The 24,087-nt window shown below is 36.5% G+C and overlaps 1 protein-coding gene across 1 annotated transcript; it reads left to right on the top strand.

The window, feature by feature from the left end:
- The first annotated feature begins 909 nt into the window (after window positions 1-909).
- LOC101416399 (olfactory receptor 7A17-like) lies at window positions 910-1,863 on the top strand. Its single transcript, XM_004474833.3, has one exon. It carries the CDS (start codon window positions 910-912, stop codon window positions 1,861-1,863), a length of 954 nt encoding a protein of 317 aa, XP_004474890.3.
- The last annotated feature ends 22,224 nt before the right edge of the window (window positions 1,864-24,087 follow it).

Here is a 24,087-nt window from a genome sequence, read left to right as displayed (position 1 = left end):
ATTCCCTTCTTATTTTGGTGGCATTATGTCTTCTTATTATATTTGGATGTAAATCATTTGACAGATGTGTTTTGTAAATACATTTTCCAAATCTGTAGATTTTATTTTCAATCCTTTATCAATGTCTTGCACAGAACAGAAGTTTTACATTTGAATAAAAACCATGTATAAATAATCTTTTCTCATAGATCATGCTTTGGTTGCTTTATCTAAAACTCATTACCACACCATGGGCCCTTAAACTTTCTATATGTTTATTCTAGAAATTTTACCATTCATTTTACTTTTAAGTGGTATGTTTCACTTTGATATAATTGTATGAAATATTTTAAATCTGTGTTTATGTTCCTTTTTTATTTTTGGCATGAGTATATCTTATTTTTTTGGTATAATTTATTGAGAAGACCATACTATATACATCAAATTTTCCTTATCCTCTGTGAAACATCTTTTAAACACATTTGCATGGGTGTTTTATTTTATTTGTCTATTTCCTTATGAGGATACTGTTTTAATTATTGTATTTTTATATTAAGTGTTACAATTAGGTAATATGTTTCCTATAACTTTGTTCTTCTTCACTATTTTTTCTCAGGGTACAAAAAGACTGGTCATTTGGTTTGTTGATTACAATAAAGTCCGGGAGAATTTGTAGTGGAAAATATTGCCTGAGCTAGTGTTTTCCATTATGGACAAGTATAGATAGTCAACAAAATTGTCAAGGAGAAGCAGGAGCATTTGATTTCCCTGACAGTCTTAAATAAGGGAAATACATTTTTAAAAATCTATAAAAACAAAATCTTATTCTGCTTACTAAACCAATCAAACTATTTATTATATTTTTATGATTACTGTATGAGGCTAAATTTACACTATTCTGATATTTCTTCTAGGAATTTCATTATCTACATGGAAACAGAAAACCAAACATGTGTCTTAGAATTTGTACTCCTGGGGCTCTCAGAAGATATGGCCGTGCAGCCCCTCCTCTTTGGACTGTTCCTGTTGATGTACCTGGTCACCTTCACAGGGAACCTGCTCATCATCCTGGCCATCATCTCAGACTCCCACCTCCACACACCCATGTACTTCTTCCTCTCTAACCTGTCTTTTACAGATATCTGTTTCACCTCCACCACTGTCCCAAAGATGCTGCTGAACATTCAGACAGAAAGAAAAACCATAACTTTTGAAAACTGCCTCAGCCAGATGTTTTTGTTCACACTTTTTGGACTATTAGATAATGCCCTCTTGACTGTGATGGCCTATGACCGCTTCGTGGCCATCTGCCACCCCCTGCACTATACGGTCATCATGAACCCCCGGCTCTGTGGCCTCCTGCTACTGGCATCCTGGTTATTGAGTGCTTTGTATTCCCTTTCACAATGCTTAATGGTTTTGCGATTGTCATTTTGTACAGAATTGGAAATCCCCCACTTTTTTTGTGAACTTAATCAGGTACTCCAACTTGCTTGTTCTGACACCTTTCTAAATGACGTAGTGATGTATTTTGCATCTGGACTTCTGGGTGTTATTCCACTCACTGGGATCCTTTTCTCTTACTCTAAGATTATATCTTCCATTTTGAGAATTGCAACAGCTGAGGGCAAGTATAAAGCATTCTCTAATTGTGGGTCTCACCTCTTAGTCGTGACCTTGTTTTATGGTACAGTTCTTGGAGTGTATCTTAGCTCTACTGCTTATCAAAACTCAAGGACATATGCAATAGCTTCAGTGATGTACGTGGTTGTCATTCCTATGCTGAACCCCTTTATCTACAGCCTTAGAAATAAGGACATACAGCAGGCCTTTAAAAGGCTGAGAAACATTCTCTCTATAAAGGGATTCTTGACTCAGGTTTAGAAAATTGCTTGTGATTAACAGAGGACAAAAACTGTGAAATATAAATATAAATTCCTTATATGTATAAAGAAAGGTAATGTTATTTCCCTAAAATCAGAACTCTATTTCCTTAATTTTTTTTATATCAAGAAAGCCTGTTTCTTTTGTATTATTTTATATTAATTGACCATTCTTATTGTATTTTCTGTAATCAGTATTGAAGGCAGAAATTGGTACCTGGATTTTTAACAGTGAAATATTCCATACATGTAATTCTATTTTTATAAAATTATAGCAAGTGCTGGAGGGTGAAGGTGTACTCCAGTGAATGCCAGATGAAACTCCTAGTGCTTTATGATTTTGGTGAATAATAATCTCTCTTATAAAAGTCTGTGTACCATCTATCAGGATTTTTGCTCATTGGCTCCAGAAAGAGGTCACTTCCTGAACTGGAGACATCATCTGATTGGTTTACAATAATCCATATTACATCTCTGATATGCACCTTTTTCGTGCACTTTCCAAATCATGAGTTAAATGAGATTGTAATTAACAAAACTATTTTGATCCTTCAAACATTGATGATCTCAGTAATTTCTGTGATTCGCCCAGTAATCCACGGTTATCCCTTATAAATTATTTTCATAGCAAGTAATATTTTCTGGAAATTTCCATAAGCACTTCCTATAATAGTAGTTCATATTTACAATTCATAAGAGCAAGGTGCGTGTTTTCTCCATTACTTACAATACCTTTTCAACTATTAAAACCAGCTATTAGGAGTTAATATATAGACTTACTATGTTTACATAAAAATTTTAAAAATTAAGATTTTTAAACACTTGTCGTTAGTGAGTCATAGAATTTCAAATCTCTTATATTTTCCTTGAATTTACAAACTTAACTAGATGTTTATCTACTTTCACATTCCTGCATCTTTTATTTTTCTCTAAAAAAGAAATGTATTCCTGGTTTTGTTAATAGATTTTCAGTCTTCTCCAGGACCTGAAAATATCTGGAAATAATAATGATTCACTCTAAACTAATATATAAATTTGCTCTCATAGAAAACTTAATTTATTCCTTAGGAATCTATAAATGGATACAAGGGGGAAAAACATCTTATCAGTGCTATTGATGAAATTAAATTGCATTTTAGTTTTTTTTGATGGGAAACTTTGAAGAGAACCCTTGAAATATGACATTCAACTAAAGAAACTTCCATTAATTGAGTGAGATATAAATGCCTGTTTACAGAAGTAAACACTAGTATATTTCCTTGAGAAGCGGGAGGCTTGATGGCTGCCAGTAAACCATGAAATTTATGTGATACAGAAGGAGGAGAAGACTCACTGTGAGTGAGCTCTCTTCTGTTCAATTGTTATGTAGTATGAGTAGAATAATTATTTACTGGGACTGTACCATGAGAACTTTAGAGAGGATGAACACTGTCAATTGAAGATTAACTGTTCTGAGTGGGTAAGTGAGAATAAACATTCTCAGTTCCAGGGAACATCATTTCAACTAAGACACAGTAGAAAATAGTAACAGTCATTATCTCTTATAATTCACCATAATAATGTGGCCAGTGTGTGAGAGAGTGTATTTCAAACATAGGAGTAATGATTCCTTCCTCCACTGCCAAGAACTGAGTTTCCAATAGAAGGAAATTCTAGAGTAAAGGTGTGGAATAAGGAGCTCTTGGACTTCACTTCCTTGAGTGTTACCCCTGTGCTTCTCTTTCCATTTCTCCACTTTTCCAGATCACCCTTCTCAGAAGAATTAGAAGCACCCACATAATAATAGCTCTGAGATACATCATCCTAGGTGTGCTTCATATGTGTTTCATTTCCTGGAGTTTTAAGAGTGAAGGTTTATTTATTTATTTATTTATTTATTTATTTATTTATTTATCTATTTATTCATTATCCAAGGTGGAAACAACCAGTGAACCAAAAATCACTGGAATGAACCACAGGCTCTTTTTCTGCTGTGCAAAGAAAATATCATTTAAGGGAACGTTTTACTGCCTGTAACTTCAGGGATACAGAAAAAATGTCAGATGTAGGAAAGTCCACAGATGTAAATTTGGTTTATTTTCCAATTTGTGTTTCAGGTTATAAGGGACTTTGGTTTCCACTGCACATAAATTTCTCCCAGTTCAACTACAAATAAATTTAAAATTGTCATCATTGTACAATTCAGCTTTAGAAGTTTTATTTATTTCATTATTGAACTAGGTTTTATGCCATTTTATATATTTACAATACTCTTTAATTTTCTAAGACTCATTAAAAACTGTTGCTTCATATTCTGTGTCTGCATAATTTCAAACTCTGTAGCAGTTAACGGCTTTTTCCCACAATCTGCTTTTCTTCTGACTCTTAGTCATGGTTACTTGTTTTCTTAGTGTTTATCTGTTTTTATAATTGTGTTCTGTTAATTTTTGGGGTCCCCATGTATATGAATTCTTTGAGTTCTTTGTTGAAAAGAGAGGATTTACATTTGAAATAATTTTACCCTTAGGAAATCAGAATCATATAATGTTAATTTTCCAACCTACAACTTTTAAGGACACAAAGGTGTGGTGATTTCAAACTGTACACCAACTCATCATCCAGAGGGTTTTCCCACCACGTAGCACCAGTGTCATTGTAAGTGGTTTTCTTAATATTCATGATGGATTAGTGTGTGTGTATATATATATATATATAGTTGATCTTTTAAATGCTATTAAATGCTATTATTCCAAGGATATCACTTTTACAGAGGAATCTCTTACCAGAATTTCTACTTATGAGGATTTTGAACTTCATTTTCACATGAAACCTATTCACTAATACAGACTCTAAAGTCCTTCAGTGAGGACCATCTGCCAGAATGATGGCTGTCGTTTGAACTCTATTACTCATCATTGTCCATTTTATTATTTATATTGTGGCTAAATTAATTTCTTTTGTTAGGCCAGTTTAGGGATGAGTTTAAAAGATTCAGGGAAACATATAGATATGAGTCCTCATATTTTAAAACATCATGAATCAATAGCCTATCTACAGATTTGCAGGAACTAAAAATGAAGGGCAAACTAAACCCGAATACAGTAGAAGAATGGAAATAATAAATATTTACATGGAGAGAAATGAAATAGAGGAAAACATTTGAAAGAACCAATGAAATTGATTCTTGGAAAAGTTCAATGAAAGAGCCAAGGTTTACTTAGATTGAGAAAGAAGATAAAGAGGAATGAAATCATTAAAATCCAAAATGAAATTGGGGACCTTGCTAGATAGTGCTGATATTAAAGGCATTACAAACGCATACTATAGACAATTGTCTGCCAATATCCAGATAACCTGAAAGAAATGGGTCAAATCTTAGAAACATGCAATTTACCTAAATTAATTGAAGAGAAATAGATATCAACAAAAGGGTAAAAAGTAAAGAGATTCAATTAGTGATAAAACTCGTTCCCCCAAAAATACAGGTGCAAGATCAGATAGTTTCCCTAATGAAATCTGAAATATTCAAAGAAGAAATAATTATAATACACAAAATATTCCAACTTACAGTCAGGGTATCTCTTCCAAACTTATTCAATGCTACTAAAATTATTTTGATAACAAAGCTACATAAATACATATGGAAAGAAAACCAAGGACCAATTCCTTAAATATATAGATCCAAAATCACTCAACAAAAGCTGGCATATAAAATAAGACTGAATATTTAAAGAAGTATCCATGACCTAATGAAATTTATGTAAGTATGCAAGGATATTCAATATAAGAAAATCAATGTAATATATCACACACTAACACAACAAAGAGAAAACATCACGTGGCAATCTCAATTCATGCAGAAAATATAAATGATAAAAACACTCAGAAAAATGAGAGTAACTTCCTCAACATGACAAACAGCATATATATAACAACTCAAGTATTCTTATCCTCAATGCTAAAAGAATGAAAGTTATCCCCTTAAGGTCCAGAACAATACAAGGACTGGTGCTTTCTCTATTGTAGTTCAGTAATGTATTGGAGGTTAGGAAATTGCATCCAAATCAGAAAGGAAGAAGTAAAACAGTTTTAATTGATGTCATATTCCTTTGTAGGGAGCATGACAAAGTGTCCACAAGAAAATTCTACAGCTCATGAATTAATACAGCCAAATGCAAAATATAAGATTTTATTTTTTGAGGTACAGAGGGCTAGGGATTGAATCCAGGACCTCATATGTGCTCAACAACTGAAGCACATCTGCTTCCCTGTGTTGTTTTTATGTTTCTTTTGCTTGTTTGATTGTTTACAGGAGGCACTGGGCACTGAATCTGGGATCTCCCATTTAGGAGGCAGGTGATTAATCACTTGAGCCACAACCACTCCAAGGTATGAAATTAATATGCAAAAATGTGTTGAGTTTTATAAACTTTCAAAGAAGGCTAACTGTATCTTTAAAAAATTCATATATCATTGCATATAAAAGAACACAACACCTCGGAATAATTTTAACTAAATAGGTGAAGGACTTGAACAATGAAAACTAGAAAATATGTTGCAAGAAATTAGAGAAGATATAAGGAAATGGTAAGACATCCTGTGTTCAAGGACAAGAAAATATCATATTATTAAGATACCAATACTACCCAGAAATCCATAGCTTCATCATAATTCCTATCAAATTCCAGGAGATTTTTAAGCAGAAAGGGAAATCTTTATTAAGTAGAATTGTATTTTACCAGAACTGAGTATACATCATTAATGTGGTCTATTTACTTCCTTTTTTTTTTTTTTTTTTTGCTTTTTTAGGCTGGGAGATATTTGAGAATAAGTGCAATATCTTCCCCAGAACATAGTTTAGTGTTTACCTTACAGTATTTTGAATAAATATTTGTTGAGTGTGTGGGAGGAGGGGCACCCGGCTTGCCTCAGTGGCAAACAGTGCGGCAAGCGGTGACACCGCCTCTGCCCACTGGGCCTAGACAAGGTGACCATGCCTGACTAGGCCTTTGCTGCTAAGGGCTGGCCGGCGCCGCCCTCCCCCTTCCTATCTCCCGCCTAGCCCAGCTCTCACTTCCTCTCCCCCTCCCTTAAACCTAATCTCTTAGTACGCTGTTTGCCCAGCAACAGCTTACAACCGCCTATCAGCTTAGTAACAGTGTCAGCCTATCAAGAGTTAGCACATACTCTACTGGCCAATCACTAGCCCAATGCCAGAACATTGCCTTATATGGAAACAGCATTTTCCCTAGCCAATCAGAACCCGCCACACCACTCCCCAAACCTATAAATCTGCATCCCCTTCCGCAATAAACCAGACTTGTGCCATCAGCCTGTCTCCGAGACTCCTTCCTGGGTCGTGCGCCCTCCATGCCTTCGGAGCCCCCGAGGGAAGCCTCAGCGGCCGTACGAGGCTTTCTTCCCCACGCCAGGGACCCCACTTGTCCCGCAACAGGGACCCCGCTCGTCCCATAACAGGGACCCCGTTTCGTCCCTCAGAGTGACCAAGAACACAATAGTTGAGTGAGGTGAACAGAAATATCTAACTATGGGGGAGAAAACAAAAGGAAGTCCTGCTTAGAGAGGACAGCTTCATGAATGAGATCCAATACCAGAAGAGATAGATCAGATACAGAAGATATTTCAGTGTATCCAGAATTTCTCTCCTGAACCAGCAGTACAGAAATCATTCAGGGGAACTTGCAGTACTCAAACTCACACATAAAGTGATGTGACCTCTTCCTGGGAGGAAGGAGTGCACTGGGATTAGAGACAACCACAGAGCTCCAAAGATATCTCCCAAAGGTCAAAACTGGCATAAGATTTTATTTTGATTTTCTTCCTTTTCTTTTTTCTCTAGAAAAGTAAATATCTCATGGAGAAGAAAGATTAAAATACTACTTCATTAATGATGCTCATGGCAATGAAACCCATAAAGACACAGAAACCCTAAAAGCTTTCTAAATTACCTCAAGTCTACTTTACTTATCTCTGGTGATGAGGGAACACAGTTGTATTTTCTGGAGACCTCATGAGCAATTCTATTTCCCTGCCCTTCTTGAGAGCAGGGCTTCAAACATCCAACCTCATTCAAGAAGAATCTGCATTAGTGAATACAGACCCTTCTTTGATAATTTCATGGTGAGTCTCAGAAGCTTCACAGGTACTGGGGGTTGTGTTTTGGCTTAGGGGACCCATTTTATTTGTGGTAACGTTTGAGACATAACAAGGTATATACTTAAGAAAGCAACATCATTCAAAGACCTTCCTATTTAAAAAACCTGAGTGCAAGTAGATAGTGGATACCCCAAAATATCTTACTCTTGCAATATGTCTCTTCTGGCCTTAGCTCTCATTCATGGGGTTTCCCTCTCTAAGCAATATTTTCACTTGTTTCACTGCTCCTTCTTGCTCTACAATTGTTAGGGGAATCTTACCTCTGAGAAGGTACAAACTTAAAACACAAACATGGAGAAAATTACCCTTACAAGACCTTCTGACCACACCTTACTTTTTTGTGGAATATTAGCTACTGATTGTGTTAATAATTGGAAGGTATGGAAAAATATACCAAATATAAGGTGTAAACATTTATTACTGTTAATTACCTGATGATGTTATTTCATCCATTTTTAAGTAGACTTTAATTATTTACTCATCATATACTTTATAATAATCACTAAATATTATTCTATTAATAAAGAAATGATTAAAACTTTAGTTCTCATAGTAAAGTAATTGTTTCTCAATGCATTAGAAAACATAGAAATGAATATATACCATATTGTGAGGTGACTCTGAAATCCTCCTGAAGATGTTCCAAAAGATTGGAGTCATCGTGAGGAGGAAAGAAAACTTTCCACAATGGAGCTGATCATTTTACTGAGCTGGAAGGAGGAACTGGAGGAATTCCAGGAGTATAAATGGATAGAAGCACTCCAAGAAGAGAGGACAGGGACATAAAGATGGAATCAAATAACTGTAATGGGTGGTGAGGTTTTAGAAATAGTTATTAATATCTGGTGAACAATGAAGGGCATTATGACAAATGGAGCACGATCCTGGCCAAGTTGGCCGCACCAGGTAGCAGAGAGGCTTGTGTTTGTCTACAAGGTGGATATTTATGTTTGAAGTGTTTGGAGAGAGAGTACAGGGTGTATAGAAGATGACATTCATGAAAAATCTTGCCTTCAGTACACAGTGAATCTGTGTATTTTTGTGTCAAATGTTTAAAATATTCCATTTTAATTCTAGGCTAAACGTCTGACATTCTATACTCTTTATTTTATTTAATTCTTTCTAGTATTCTATGATATGGGTTTCATGGTTCTGATTTAATGGATGAAGAATATGAGATTTAGAGCAGTGTTATAATCTTGTCCAAGACATGCAATAACATCTGGAATGAAACCCAGAATTTGATGTTTCCTAAGCTTTCCCAATTCACTAAAACTTTTTTTCTTGATAAACTTAGTATTTTAACTGTGTTAGATTTACAGAAAATTTCAAGGATAGCAGAAGGAGTTTCCAAATTCATGCATTCATTTTTCCAGGTTCTTGAGATCTCTCTTCCAGAATACCAGATTACACCTATTTCTCATAAATTCTTAGTCCCTTTGTGTTGGAGATAGTTTCTTGGACCATCCTTGGTTTAATGAGCTGAAGAGTATTGATGCGTACCGGTCATTAAATATTACTTCTTTTAGCACCTTTCCCCCATCCCCTTCAGAGAGGGAATGTCACACATTGTAATAAAGTTAGACGGTTCTTGAATATTTTGCATTCCATCCTGGATTCCCTTAACCTTGTAAAGGTTATCCAGAAGGTCAGGTAGTTGATATCATACATACGTAGTGTTTTTAGTTGAATTTCTTTCAGTTAGCAGTAGGCTTTAAATTTCATCATTTTGTCGCTGGATGGAACATTTCCTTTTATCTCTGAGCTCTATTCCCTTGTACAGATACAGCACACTATTTATTTACCTATTGAACTTCTTGGTTGCGTACCAATTTTGGAGGTTATAAATATATCTGCCAGAAATATTCACCCATGAGTTTTGTGCAGAATTTTCATATAAGCCACATATAATCCTAAAAGTACAGTTGCTGGAATATATGGTAAGACTAAGTTTAGTTTTAAAATAAAATGCTAAACTGCCACCTCCACATGGCCATGTATTTCTTCCTGTTTCACCTGTTTTTTTTTTTAAGATAGCATCACCTCATTTACTGTCCCCAAAGTGCTGCTAAATATTAAGAGAGAAAAAAAAAACCCATGACTTATAAAAACTACCTCAGCCAGAAGTATTTTTACCTGTCTCCCCTTATACTACACAGTAACCATGAACCACTGGCTCTGTGGCCTCCTGCTGGCATGACTACGAATCAGAGTTCTGGACTCTCTTTTACATGGCTTAATAGTTTTAAGACTGTCTTTTTCTGAAAATTTGGAAATCCCCCACTTTTTCTGTGAACATAATCAAGTATTCCAATGTGCTGATTGACACCTTCCTCAATGACCAAGTGATGTATTTTGCAGCTGGATTTCTTGGTGTTATCTAACTCACAGGGATCCTTTTCTCTTACTCTATGTTTCTGTCTTTCATTTTGAGAATTTCATCATTTAGGAGACAGAATAAAATATTTTCTACTTGTGGGTCTCACCTCTCAGTAGTCACTTCTTTTATGATACATGTTTTGGAGTATATCTTCGTTCTGTTGCTACCCAAAACTCAAGAGCAAGCACAAAACCCTCAGTGATGTACTCAGTGAACACTCCCATATGGATTCCCTTAATCTACTGCCTTAGAAACAAGGATATAAAGCAGACAATAAACAATCTCTCCAGATGAGACACCTTCTTTCTATAAAAGGATCATTTGCCTCAAGATTAGAAATTTTCTCATGATTAACAGAAGTCAAACACTGAGAGAGTTAATCTAGATACTTTCATTAGTGCATAGAAAATTAATCTGCTACGTTCTAATTTCCAGAATTCTTTAATTTCTGTACATCGGATCACATCTTTCTTATGTAATTTTTAAAAAATAATTTGAATTTTCAGTTTTATTACCTAATACAGTATTGGAGTAAGAATCTTCTGTGTGAATTTTCAGCAGTGAAATATTTACTACAGGTAATTGATACATTTAGAATTATAGTACATGTTGGAGGAATGAATGCATACTGCAGTATCTGCCAGATAAAAGCTATAGGTCATTTACTATATGAATTTGTTGAAACAAATCTGCTATATAAAGTCTTTACAATTGTTGCTAGAATTTGTGTTGTTTCCAGAAAGACATCACATACAGAACGTGACTTAATATCTGATTATGTTTGCAATAATCCACATTGCATAAGCAGCATGTGCTGTGCCCATTCAACAAAAGTTAGGTTGGGCTGTAATAATACCTGATTACTCAAACTCTGATAATATCAATAATCACAGTTTTATTCCAGAGATGCAAATTTGCTTTTTAAAAATTTTTTGATAGGCAGGAAATTTTCTGGAAATTTCTCTTGGTGTTTCCTACAATAATAGTCCTCATTTCCATGTCATAAAAGGTAATGTGAGGGAAGCAGACATGGCTCAACTGATTAAGTGTCCACCTACCATATGGAGGGTGCAGGGTTTGAAACCAGGGTCTCATAATCCATGTGGTAAGCTGGCCCATGTGAATGCTGCCATGGGTAAGGAGTGCTGTGTCATGTATGGGAGCCCCGTGTGCAAAGACTGTACTTCACAAGGAGAGCAACCCCACATGATAAAAGGGCTGCCCTACCAGGAGTGGCAACACATGCATGGAGAGCAGACATAGCAAAATGATACAATAGAAGGAGACACAGATTCCTGGTGCCACCTGACAAGAATGCCAGCAGACACAGAACACAGAGCTAATGAGCAGAGAAAGCACACATTGGCGGGGAATGGGAGAGAAATAAATAAAAATAAAGAAATGTGAAAAGAAATCAAAGAAGATCTTAGCAATTGGAAGCATATTCTTTGTTCATGGATTAAAAATAAATACCATGAAGAGATCAATTCTACCCAAACTGATTCATAGTTTCAACCTAATCATATTTAAAAATTCCAACAGCATACAATAAATAAATATAAAAGTCAATTACCAAATTTATTTGGATGGAACAGTGACCCCGAACAGCCAAGAACTTCCTAAAACAGAAGAACGAACTAGGAGGGCTCATGCTTCTTGATGTTGAATTGCATCACAAAGCTACAGTGGTCAAAACAGCCTGGTATTGTCATAAAGACAGATAAAATGATCAATGGAATAGAATTAATCGTTCACAAGTAGTCTCCCTGCTTTATGTTCAACTGATTTTTGATAATCCTACCAAGTTCATGTTACTAAGAGAGAGCAGTTTCTCCAGCAAGTGGTCATGGAATAAATGGCTATCACTAACCAAAATAATGAAACAGGAATCCTACCTCACTCCTCACACAAGAATCAATGCAAAATGAATCAAATGTCTAAATATAAAGTTCAGGAAATTTCCTGGAAGTTAACAAAGGGAAACATCTTCAATTTCTTTAGGTATGTGAAGTTCTCTTAAACCTTATTCCCAAAGCTGAGCAATGAAAGAAAATATAAATAAATGATCTTCCTGAAAACTAAACATGTTTACACCTGAAGGACTTTGTGAAGGGGGTCATAAGTCAACCTGCTTAATGTGAGAAAATATTTGGAAACCACACTTATGACAAGGCTTTAATATCCATGACATATAAAAAGATATGACAACTCAACAATATAAAGACAAATAAAAAAAAAACAATAAACAATAAAAAAGGGGGGGCAAATGACTTTAATGGACAGTTTTCTAAAGAAGAGATCCAATGGTGATAAAACATGAGAAAATGTTCAATATCACTAGTTATTTTTGAAATCCAAAGCAAAGGTACAACAAGATATCATTTCACACTTAATATAGAAAGTCATTATGAAAAAAATAGGAATCCGCCAGGGTTGGAGAGAATTTGGAGAGATAATAATGTGTATTCACTATTAATGGAACTCTAGTATAGGACAGCTGCTCTGTAATTCCATTGGAAAATTCCTAAGGAAGTCAGATATAGATCTGCCATGTGACCTGGCATTGCCATTACTAGGTTTATACCCAGAAGAACTGAGAGCTAGAATATGAACATATATCTGCACTGCAAGGCTCATAGCATCATTATTCACAATTATGGTAAGCAACCCATAAAAATATTGTGGTATATACATATGATGGAATATTATTCAACTCTGAAAAGAAAGAAATCCTGAAGCATATGACAACATAGAGGAAACAAGGGAACATAAAGCTGAGTAATGCAAGTCAGACACAAAAGTTGAAACATTGTATGATTTTGATATTATGAACTGAGTCTAATGAGCAATCTCATGGAGTTAAGAGATAGAATATATGTCATTAGAAAATACAATGAGTTTATAGATTTGAGAGGTGAGTTTTAATATGTGCGGAATTGGTAAAAGTGTATTTGTAAACATTTGGAAATGCACAGAAATAGTGAAAGCACATCAGAGTGTTTGTAATTAGCAGCCCTAGTATATGAGTAAAGCAGTGATTGAAAGGGAAGTCCAAGGTCAATTATGTCACTAGAAGAAAAAATTATAACTTAGAACTTGATAGCATAGTGAACCCTCTTTTGAAAAATGAATATTGTTAATAGTGCTTATATATAAGAATGTTTTCTATGAAATGGAAAAATATATATGTTGATGTTATGAGATGTTTGTATCAGGATGATGTTGGGCAAAAATACAATCAAAACAAACTTTGGACAGTAGTGCATAATAATATATTTTATATTACTAATAATGGTAAGTGAAAGAATGTAGGCAGCAATTACTACCTATTGTTAGATTTGGTCTATACAAAATGAAAATTCAAATAAATTCTAGTGACAAAAATAGAATAGCAATTATGTATTGCAAGGGATGGATAACGTGATTGAGAGGTGACTTACACGGGGTAGGATTTTGTGTTCTTTTGCTTGATTGCTTTCTGTTTTTTGTTGTTGTAGTTTATAGATATTTTCTTTTTGGAGAAATGAAAAATCACTAAAATTGATTGAAGTGATGAATGCACAACTCTGTAATTATACCAAAGTCCATTGTATATTTTAGAGGGATTTTATGTTTGATGGATATGTTTCATTAAAATTGATTTAGCAGAGCCATGTGTTAATTTTGTCCACTGCCAACCATTAGTTTTCCCAGATATTAGGAAATAATACCAGAGTTTTTATATAACCTACTGTGTTCTCTGTGAACTAGAAAAAGGCCAATACCTCCTTCATCACCTGACTCCAGAGCCATCCATTCCTTTGACTTGAAAACCAGAGTGGCATTTTGGGAATAATAATCGCTGTGAGCTAGTGTCTAATCTTGAAAAAAATGTGATCTGGCCATTATTCATTATTCACTTCACCTTTTTTGGCAAAGTTTGAATTCATCTTATTTTTTAATTTATCATGCCATATGATCAGGCTCTGATTTTGAGTCATTCTCACAGTGAAAAAATTATAATTTTCAGCGATTTTACTTAGGAAAATTTTGGACTTCAACCCTTTATGAACCCACTTCACTAATATAGAATCTTAAGGACTTCAGTGTTGACAGTCTGCTAGAACCTCACCTGGCATTTAAACACCTCTACACATCACATCAAGATCCTTATTATTATTTATTTTTCAGGTGATGAATTCCTTCTGTCACATCATTCTAGGGATGAATTTAAAAGTTGAAAGGAAATTAGTAGCTATCAATATCTACATTTAAAAATAGGAAACAACAATCAGTAGTCTTTCTACAGATGTGGAGGAACTATAAAAAGAAGGGAATACAGAATTTAAAGCTTGTAAAAGAATGGAAATAAAAATTATTTGAGTGGAGACATATGACATAGAAAATGGAAAAAAAATTGAGAGATCAAATGAAATAAAAAGTTGCTTCTTGGGAGAGATCAATAAAATTTCAAAGCTTAAGATACATTGAAAAAGAAAAAAGGGAGGAGACAAATTAATAAAACCTAAATTGAAACTGAGGACATTGCTAGAAATTGCAGATATTAAAGGATTATAAGTGAATACTGTGAAAATGGTATGGAAACAATCTAGATAAGTTTGAAGAAATGTATAAATTTTTAGCAACATTCAAGTTTTATAAACATACTCAAAAAGATGTAGGTCTCCACAGATTTATAACAAGTTAAGGGATTGCATCAGTAAGTAAAAACCTCCCATAAAAGTCCAGGATCAGTCAGCTTCAAAGATTAATTCTATCATATGTTCAAAGAAGAATTATTTCCAATAGTTCTCACATGCTTCTAAATTGAAGACAAGAGGTCCCTTCAAAATTCATTCTAGAAGGCTGAAGTTATTGTCAACCCAGAGCTACTTTAAGATCTAACAAGTAAAGAAAACCAAGGGACAATTTCACATTTGAATATAGATGCAAAACCCTCAACAAAGGCTAGCATATTAAATTCAACAGATGCGGGAAAACGGACTTTGGCCCAGTGGTTAGGGCGTCCGTCTACCATATGGGAGGTCCGCGGTTCAAACCCCGGGCCTCCTTGACCCGTATGGAACTGGCCATGTGCAGTGCTGATGCACGCAAGGAGTGCCGTGCCACACAAGGGTGTCCCCCGCGTGGGGGAGCCCCACGAGCAAGGAGTGCGCCCGTGAGGAAAGCCGCCCAGCGTGAAAAGAAAGAGCATCCTGCCCAGGAATGGCGCCGCCCACACTTCCCGTGCCGCTGACGACAACAGAAGCGGACAAAGAAACAAGACGCAGCAAATAGACACCAAGAACAGACAACCAGGGGAGGGGGGGGTAATAAATAAATAAATCTTTAAAAAATAAATAAATAAATAAACTCAACAGATGATAAAAAAGAGTTATCCTTCATGAGCATGTGGTATTTATTCCAGGTTTCACGGGCGCTTAACATGAGAAAATTATTCAGACTTGCAACTCCTACCCTCTAGTTTACTGGACTTACCCTGGGTAGCTAACAGGGAGGTGAAGAAAGTCAACCACCACACCAGGGAGACAAGAGTGCCTACAACTGCAAGCAGGAGAAGTGCTTCCATCATCCATGTGGAATCTAAGCCCCCTCTTGAAATAGAAGTGGAATGGACATAACCATCCCAGGGTCCACAGGATGGAGGAATAGAGTATGGGCTAGAGCAGACTTACTGATATTGTACTATGGAAATATTGTGATTAGTAATGGAAGAAAATGTAGCATTAATGTGGAGAAAGTGGCCACAGTAGCTGCTGAGGTTAGGGAGAGGAAGAAGAGATAAGATGTGATGCCATTTTCAGTACCTGGAGTTGTTCTGGGTGGTACTACATGGACAGCTGCTGGACACTGTATGTCTTTTCTTGGCCCACTGGGTGGACTGGGGGAGAGTGTAAACATGATATAAACCATTATCTATGTGGTGCAGCAGTGCTCCCAAATGTATTCACCAAATGCAATGAAGGTCCCACGATGATGAAAGAGGTTGCTGAAGTTGGTGGAGTGGGGTGAGGGAGCTGGGGTTATATGCAGTCTTGTATTTTTTAATGTAACATGTTAAAAAAAATAAAGAAATAAAAAATAGATGAAATCAACAGAGTGTGTGAAGTTTCAGAAAATGCATTTGACAGAATTCAATCCCCTTTCATTAAATAAACATCCAAAAATAAGAATAAAAATTATTTTTCTACCTTTCTTTCTTTCTTCTCAAATGCACACACACACACAGATACACACACACACACACACACACACACACACAGGCAATGAAATACCCAATGCTGAAAAAGTAAACAAGAGTAAAATGGTCTGGAACAAGAAAGATGTCTGATTCGCTATGGTTATAGAGTATTGTACGGGAAGTCCTTTCTTCTTCTTTCACTGCAATTTTTGGAAGAATATGGTCAACTACATCTATTATTTATTTTTGTCATTCAGCAATATTTATTTATCAAATACCTCATGTTAGGCATTACAAATTATTTAGGAATAAAGAAATGAGTAGGACAATATTCCTCATTTCTAAGATATTACATGCAAAAATAAATAGATGTGATGGCATGCAATATGGCACTGACAACCTGGTGAAGTGGGTCTAAAACTGGGCTCATCTTGCAGAGGTTAGAGAAGGCTTCACAAAACAAGGGAGGTAATAACTTTACTGAGCCTTGATGGAGGAAGTGGAGTAATTCCCATCTATGAAGGGGGTAGCACAACAAGAAGAGATGACAGGGACACAAATACGTGATTGATATAACCATAAGATATGGTGAGATTTTAAAATAGTTCTTTATATCTAATGAACAGTGAAGGGAAAAACTTGGAATGTGGAAGATGAGGCTTACCAGCCTGGAATAAGCCAGATTACAGGCAGCCTTTGTTTTGTACACAAAATGGGTGTTTATTGGAAGTTATTGGACAGTCAGTGCTGGTTTTATAGAAGATGATGTTCATGAAAAGGCTTGCTCTTTGGAAAACTCATTATGGGTCAAAGTGACTCTTCCTGCTGCCAAAATCCTGGGGAGATGATGAGTGCTGGAAATAGTACAGTGGAACAAGGAAGGAGGTATGGGAAATTGAATCATAATGTATAAAACATTCACTATTAATACCAGGCACAATGCTGGCCATTTAATATTCATGCCTTTATTTGCATCATTTCATTTTTATATGAAATTAGGTTTTACTATTCTGATTTAATGAATGAAGAATGGGACTTAATTTTGTCCAATGCATGTAATCACATTTGGAATGAAGCTCAGAATGTGTTGTTTCATAGACTTTTGCAGTTCACAATTCATTTTACTTCATTTTATGATTATGTTTGTTTTTCTTTTTTAAACACTTAGGTTACATAAATTTACATGAAAAATATAGGGGATTCAAATAGGCCCTGCTCCAAATCCCTCCCACAATTTCTCACATTAACAACATGCTTCATTTGTGTAGTACTTTGTTAAAATTGATGAACACATTTTGGAGCACTGCTACTAAGCATTAATAGGTGTATGTACAAGAGACCTAAATCTTTCAGTAGTCCATGTGTGAGTTGGGCCCTGAGCCTAAACAGAGGGACAACACCTACATGATGACAAGCAATGACCATCCCAAGGAAAAGAGCCCGCAACTTTGAGCAAGATATTCCCATTCATCTGCCCCATGAGATTTAACGCCACTCTAAATTAGGGCAGGGTGGGTATAACCATCCGATAACACTCAGGATTTCTGAGTGAGTGATGGACTAGAGTAGAGACCTTCTATTGTTCACTTATTGCCCTACACAGTTCATGAAGTTTTTTCCCTTTATTATTATTATGTCAATTTTTGTTTGTTTTAGAATATTTTGAATTTTTAAATTTTATTGTGTAATATAAATACAACATATAATTTCCACATTTCAATTTCAAATGTGCAATGCAGCAATGTTAATTATATTCATAAGTTTGTGGAAACATCACTTCCAAATATTAATAAAGCTTTTCCATTTTTCACTTCATTTAACTAAGATAATTAATTTAAATAAATAATTTAATCACTGACATTGTTCTAAACCAGAGAAATTAGGCAAAGCAAAAAAAAAGATAAACAAATTGGAAATGATGATATATACCTTTTCTTTTTTTTTTCTTTTTTTTTAATATTTATTTTTTATTATTATTTTTTATTACATTAAAAAAAATATATGAGGTCCCATTCAACCCCACCGCCCCCGCCCCCCACTCCCCCCACAGCAACACTCTCTCCCATCATCGTGATACATCCATTGCACCTGGTAAGTTCATCTCTGAGCATCACTGCACCCCATAGTCAATGGTCCACATCATAGCCCAGACTCTCTCACGTTCCATCCAGTGGGCCCTGGGGGGATCTACAGTGTCCCGTAATTGTCCGTGAAGCACTATCCAGGACAACTCCACGTCCCGAAAACGCCTCCACATCTCATCTCTTCCTCCCGTTCCCCACACCCAGCAGCCCCCATGGGTACCATTCCCACACCCATTCCACATTTTCTCTGTGGACATTGGATTGGTTGTGTCCATTGCACACCTATGTCAAGTGAGGGCTTAGATTGCACATGGGTACTGGATGCACTCTTCCCGCTTCCAGTTGTAGACACTCTAGGCTCCATGTTGTGGTGGTTGACCTTCTTCAACTCCATGTTAGCTGAGTGGAGTAAGTCCAATAAGTCAAAGTGTAGGAGCTGAAGTCTGTTGAGGCTCTGGGCCTGGGTGTCATATTATCAGTCCAGAGATTCAAATCCCCTACATATATCTTAAACCCAGCACCAACTACAATTCCAATAAAGTAGCATGCAAGTCTTGTGAAAAGAGATCCCCTCTGAGTCCATTTCCATCATGCAGAAACACCAGCTCCAAAGAAGGGCCATCTGTCATGGCAGTGAACCCCTTCTGCCATGACCATAGAACCCGTGGGTCTCTTTATCCCTCAAAAGAACCAATACCTGGGGTTGTATCTACCTTATCTGTCTCTTAGACTCTGTTCAGTTGTACATAGGGGTATTCCTTCTGACAACCTCCAGATTCTTTCTTAGGGACTCACAGCCTTATAATCTCATTTCTCCTTTCCATTTCCCCCTTACATTAGGTCAAACCGCTTCCCGAAGTCATGTTATTATATGTAGACAGGTATATTCTGCTGTTCTGCATTGAATCTTTAATTCAAGGTCATTTTCTAGTTGCTTCTTCAGCTGGTATGTGGTAGTGATCCCTCGGTGCCAGGGAGGCTCATCTCCGGGTGTCGTGTCCCACGCTGGGGGGAATGCATCACATCTACACGCTGAGTTTGGCTGTGAGAGTGGCCACATTTGAGTAACATGAAGGCTGTCAGGAGGAAACCCCCAGGCACAATGCTACTCTAGGCCTTGTTCTTATTGCAGGTGCATAGGCTCAAAAGTGTAGCCATTAGTATCAAGAGCCCACTGTTGGGCCCTCCTTCCTTCCTGGTTCTTGCCATTGCACCTGGAGGATTGCCGCTGCTCTCCCAGGGCCCACAACAGTGACCCCCCGGCCAGGAGCCCAGTACCCCCCCAGCTGTTGTTTTTAATTGTTTCCACTATGAGTATATATAGACATTACCATATACCCTGGGCATATGCCCTGTATAACTCCCTGTCAACCATATATATCCTGTCAATAACATCCCATATCAGTATTCCTCCGCTGCCATTGTTGAACCGCTCTGTGATCCAAAACTTCCCGTAAAGTGAATCCCAACATAATGTCAGCTTCAGAAGAGTCTTAGATCACCAAAATTCATATATACAATATACAGTATTTCCCCAGATCCACCATAAAACCTTTTCCCTTCCACAGCAATAATCTTTTAACTTATTCATATCATATTTCCTGAAACTGATGTACAGATTCCGAAACTATAGTTTTCAAACAAGGTAACATTTGTGCTTACTATGTGGTCCATACTTTAGGTTGTACAGTTTTCTAAATTTTTTAGTTACCCTATGTTTTGTCTTACGGTTTTCATTATTAGTCTGTCGTCCTCTATATGTTTTTGGTGGAATATTAGCTGTTTTATATTCATCCTCGTGTACTCTCACATAAATCCTCTTTTGCCCCCTTATTTACCTTTGTTCCATCCATTGCACGTCCATTTTCCCCTCCCCTTAGGGCCCACAACGCCTGCCAATCTAATGCCCTGGGAGCCGTCCTTTCTCACGAGAGATACAGTTCTCTCTATTCGACGGCATTAGTCTTCCCCAGGATATGGGTCCACCCCACCCAATGGTAGAACCCAGCTTGGCAAAATGAGCCTTCAGCTATTCCCTCCGGAGTCCGTCCCGCATCAGACCATACCCCCTGAGTGTCCTAACCAGGTAACCCTCCTACTTATACTTTGATACGTTTTACTCAACATTTAGTTCTCAATGAACTTCTGGCACTCTCCCATGTTTGTATGTTGTCCCTCCCTCCCACCTATTTCTTGGACCATATTACCCCTCTTCCCATCCCCAGCCCCCCTCAAACCCATAAAACCCCACCCGAAGGTGACCCCTTGCCCCCATTTTGTCCCTTCTTTGTGCTCATACTTACCCCCAGCTCATCACAGATTCCACCCCTACAGACATTAACTCACAGCCTTCCTCCACCCCCCGATTTCCAGTAAGCCACTTTTCCAGACTCTAGCTCTCTGAGGCAGTTAACTTATTTCATATCATTGAGGTCATATAGTATTTGTCCTTCAATGCCTGGGTTGCTTCACTCAACATAAGATTCTCAAGGTTCATCCATGTTATCACGTGCGATTGTAGTGTATTGGTTCTTACAGCTGAGTAGTATTCCATTGTGTGTATATACCACATTTTATTGATCCACTCATCTGTTGATGGACTTTTGGATTGATTCCAACTTTTGGCGATGGTGAACAATGCTGCTATGAACATTGGTGTACATATATCGGTTTGTGTCCTTGTTTTCAGATCTGATGGGTATATACCCAGCAGTGGTATTGCTGGGTCATATGGCAAATCTATGGATAATTTTTTGAGAAACTGCCAAACTGTCCTCCAGAATGGTTGGATCCTTCTGCATTCCCACCAGCAATGGATGAGTGTTCCCCTTTCTTCACATCCTCTCCAGCCTTTGTATTCTACTGTTTTTTCATGGCTGCCAATCTTATGGGAGAAAGATGGTATCTCATTGTAGTTTTGATTTGAATTTCCCTGATAGCTAGGGATTTGGAGCATTTTTTCATGTGCTTTTTAGCCATTTGTATTTCTTCTTTGGAGAAGTGTCTGTTTAAATCTTTTTCCCATTTTTTAAATGGGTTGTTTATCTTTTTGTTTTCGAGATCTATGAGTTCTTTATATATGCAAGTTATAAGTCTCTTATCAGATATATGGTTGCCAAATATTTTCTCCCATTGTGTGGGTTCCCTTTTTACTTTCTTGACAAACTCCTTTGAGGTGCAGAAGGCTTTAATTTTGAGGTAGTCCCATTTATCTATTTGTTCTTTTGCTGCTCGTGCTTTTGGTGTGATATTCATGAAGCCATTTCCTATTACAAGGTCCTGTAGATGTTTCCCTACACTGCTTTCTAAGGTCTTTATGGTCTTGGCTCTTATATTTAGGTCTTTGATCCATCTTGAGTTGATCTTTGTATAAGGTGTGAGATGGTAATCCTCTTTCATTCTTCTACATATAGCTATCCAGTTCTCCAGGCACCATTTGTTGAATAGGCCATTCTCTCCCAGTTGAGAGGGTTTGGTGGCTTTATCGAATATTATATGGCTGTATACATGAGGTTCTATATCTGAACTTTCAATTCGATTCCATTGGTCTGTGTGTCTCTCCTTATGCCAGTACCATGCTGTTTTCACTACTGTAGCTTTGTAGTATGTTTTGAAGTCAGGAAGTGTGATTCCTCCTATTTTGTTTTTCTTTTTCAATATGTCTTTGGCTATTCGGGGTCTCTTTTTATTCCAAATAAATTTCATAGTTAGTTTTTCTAGTTCCTTAAAGAAGGCTGCTTTGATTTTTATTGGGATTGCATTGAATGTGTAGATCAGTTTTGGTAGGAATGACATCTTAATAATATTCAGTCTTCCTATCCATGAACAGGGAATATTCTTCCATTTATTTAGGTCTTCTTTGATTTCCTTGAACAATCTTGTATAGTTCTCGATGTATAAGTTTTTACCTCTTTAGTTAAATTTATTCCTAAGTATTTGATTTTTTTATTTACTATTGTGAATGGTATTTGTTTCTTGATTTCCTCCTGATCTTGCTCATTATTGGTGTATAGAAATGCTACTGATTTTTGCGCATTGATCTTATAACCTGCGACTTTGCAAAACTCATTTATGAGTTCTAGGAGCTTTGTTGTAGATCTCTCAGGGTTTTCTATATATAGGATCATGTCATCTGCAAATAATGAAATTTTGACTTCTTCCCTTCCAATTTGAATGCCTTTTATATCTGGTTCTTGTCTCAGTGCTCGAGCCAGTACTTCCAAGACAATGTTAAATAGGAGCGGAGACAATGGGCATCCTTGTCTTGTTCCTGATTTTAGAGGGAAGGATTTCAGGATTTCGCCATTGTAAACAATGTTGGCTTTAGGTTTTTCATATATACTCTTTATCATGTTCAAAAAGTTTCCTTGTATTCCGATCTTTTGGAGTGTTTTTATCAGGAAGGGGTGCTGTATTTTGTCAAATGCCTTTTCTGCATCTATAGATATAATCATGTGGTTTTTTTCTCTCAATCTGTTTATATGGTGTATTACATTGATTGATTTTCTTATGTTGAACCATCCTTGCATACCTGGAATAAATCCCACTTGGTCATGGTGTATAATTCGTTTAATGTGTTGTTGAATACGATTAGCAAGTATTTTGTTAAGTATTTTTGCGTCTAGGTTCATTAGAGAAATTGGTCTGTAATTTTCCTTTCTTGTGGTGTCTTTGTTTGGCTTTGGTACTAGGGTAATGTTGGCATCATAGAAGGAATTAGGCAGTGTTCCTTCTGTTTCGATTTTTTGGAATAGTTTCAACAGGATTGGTGTTAGTTCTTTCCGGAATGTTTTGTAGAATTCACCTGTGAAGCCATCTGGCCCTGGGCTCTTCTTAGTTGGGAGATTTTTAATAACTGATTCTATCTCTTTGCTTGTGATTGGTTTGTTAAGATCATCAATTTCTTCTTTCGTCAGTATGGGCTGCTTATGTATTCCTAGGAATTTGTCCATTTCTTCTAAATTGTCATTTTTGTTGGAATATAGTTTTTCAAAGTATCCTCTTATGATAGTCTTTATTTCTGTGGGGTCAGTGGTGATATCACTTTTCTCATTTCTTATTTTGTGTATTTGCATCTTTTCTCTTTTTTTCTTTGTTAGTCTCGCCAAAGGTTTGTCAATTTTGTTGATCTTCTCAAAAAACCAGCTCTTGGTCTTGTTTATTTTTTCAAGTGCTTTCTTATTTTCTATTTCATTTAGTTCTGCTCTTATCTTTGTTATTTCCTTCCTTCTTCTTCCTGTTGGGTTACTTTGTTGTTGTTTTTCTAATTCCTTCAAATGTGCAGTTAATTCTTCAATTTCTGCTCTTTCTTCTTTTTTGATATATGAATTTATGGCTATAAATTTCCCTCTCAGTACCGCTTTTGCTGCATCCCATAAATTTTGGTATGTTGTGTTATCATTATCATTTGTTTCAAGGTAGTCA

This window comes from Dasypus novemcinctus, chromosome 30 (genome assembly GCF_030445035.2).
Source record: "Dasypus novemcinctus isolate mDasNov1 chromosome 30, mDasNov1.1.hap2, whole genome shotgun sequence".
Classification (NCBI taxonomy): domain Eukaryota; kingdom Metazoa; phylum Chordata; class Mammalia; order Cingulata; family Dasypodidae; genus Dasypus; species Dasypus novemcinctus.
This window is presented reverse-complemented; position numbering and strand designations above follow the sequence as displayed.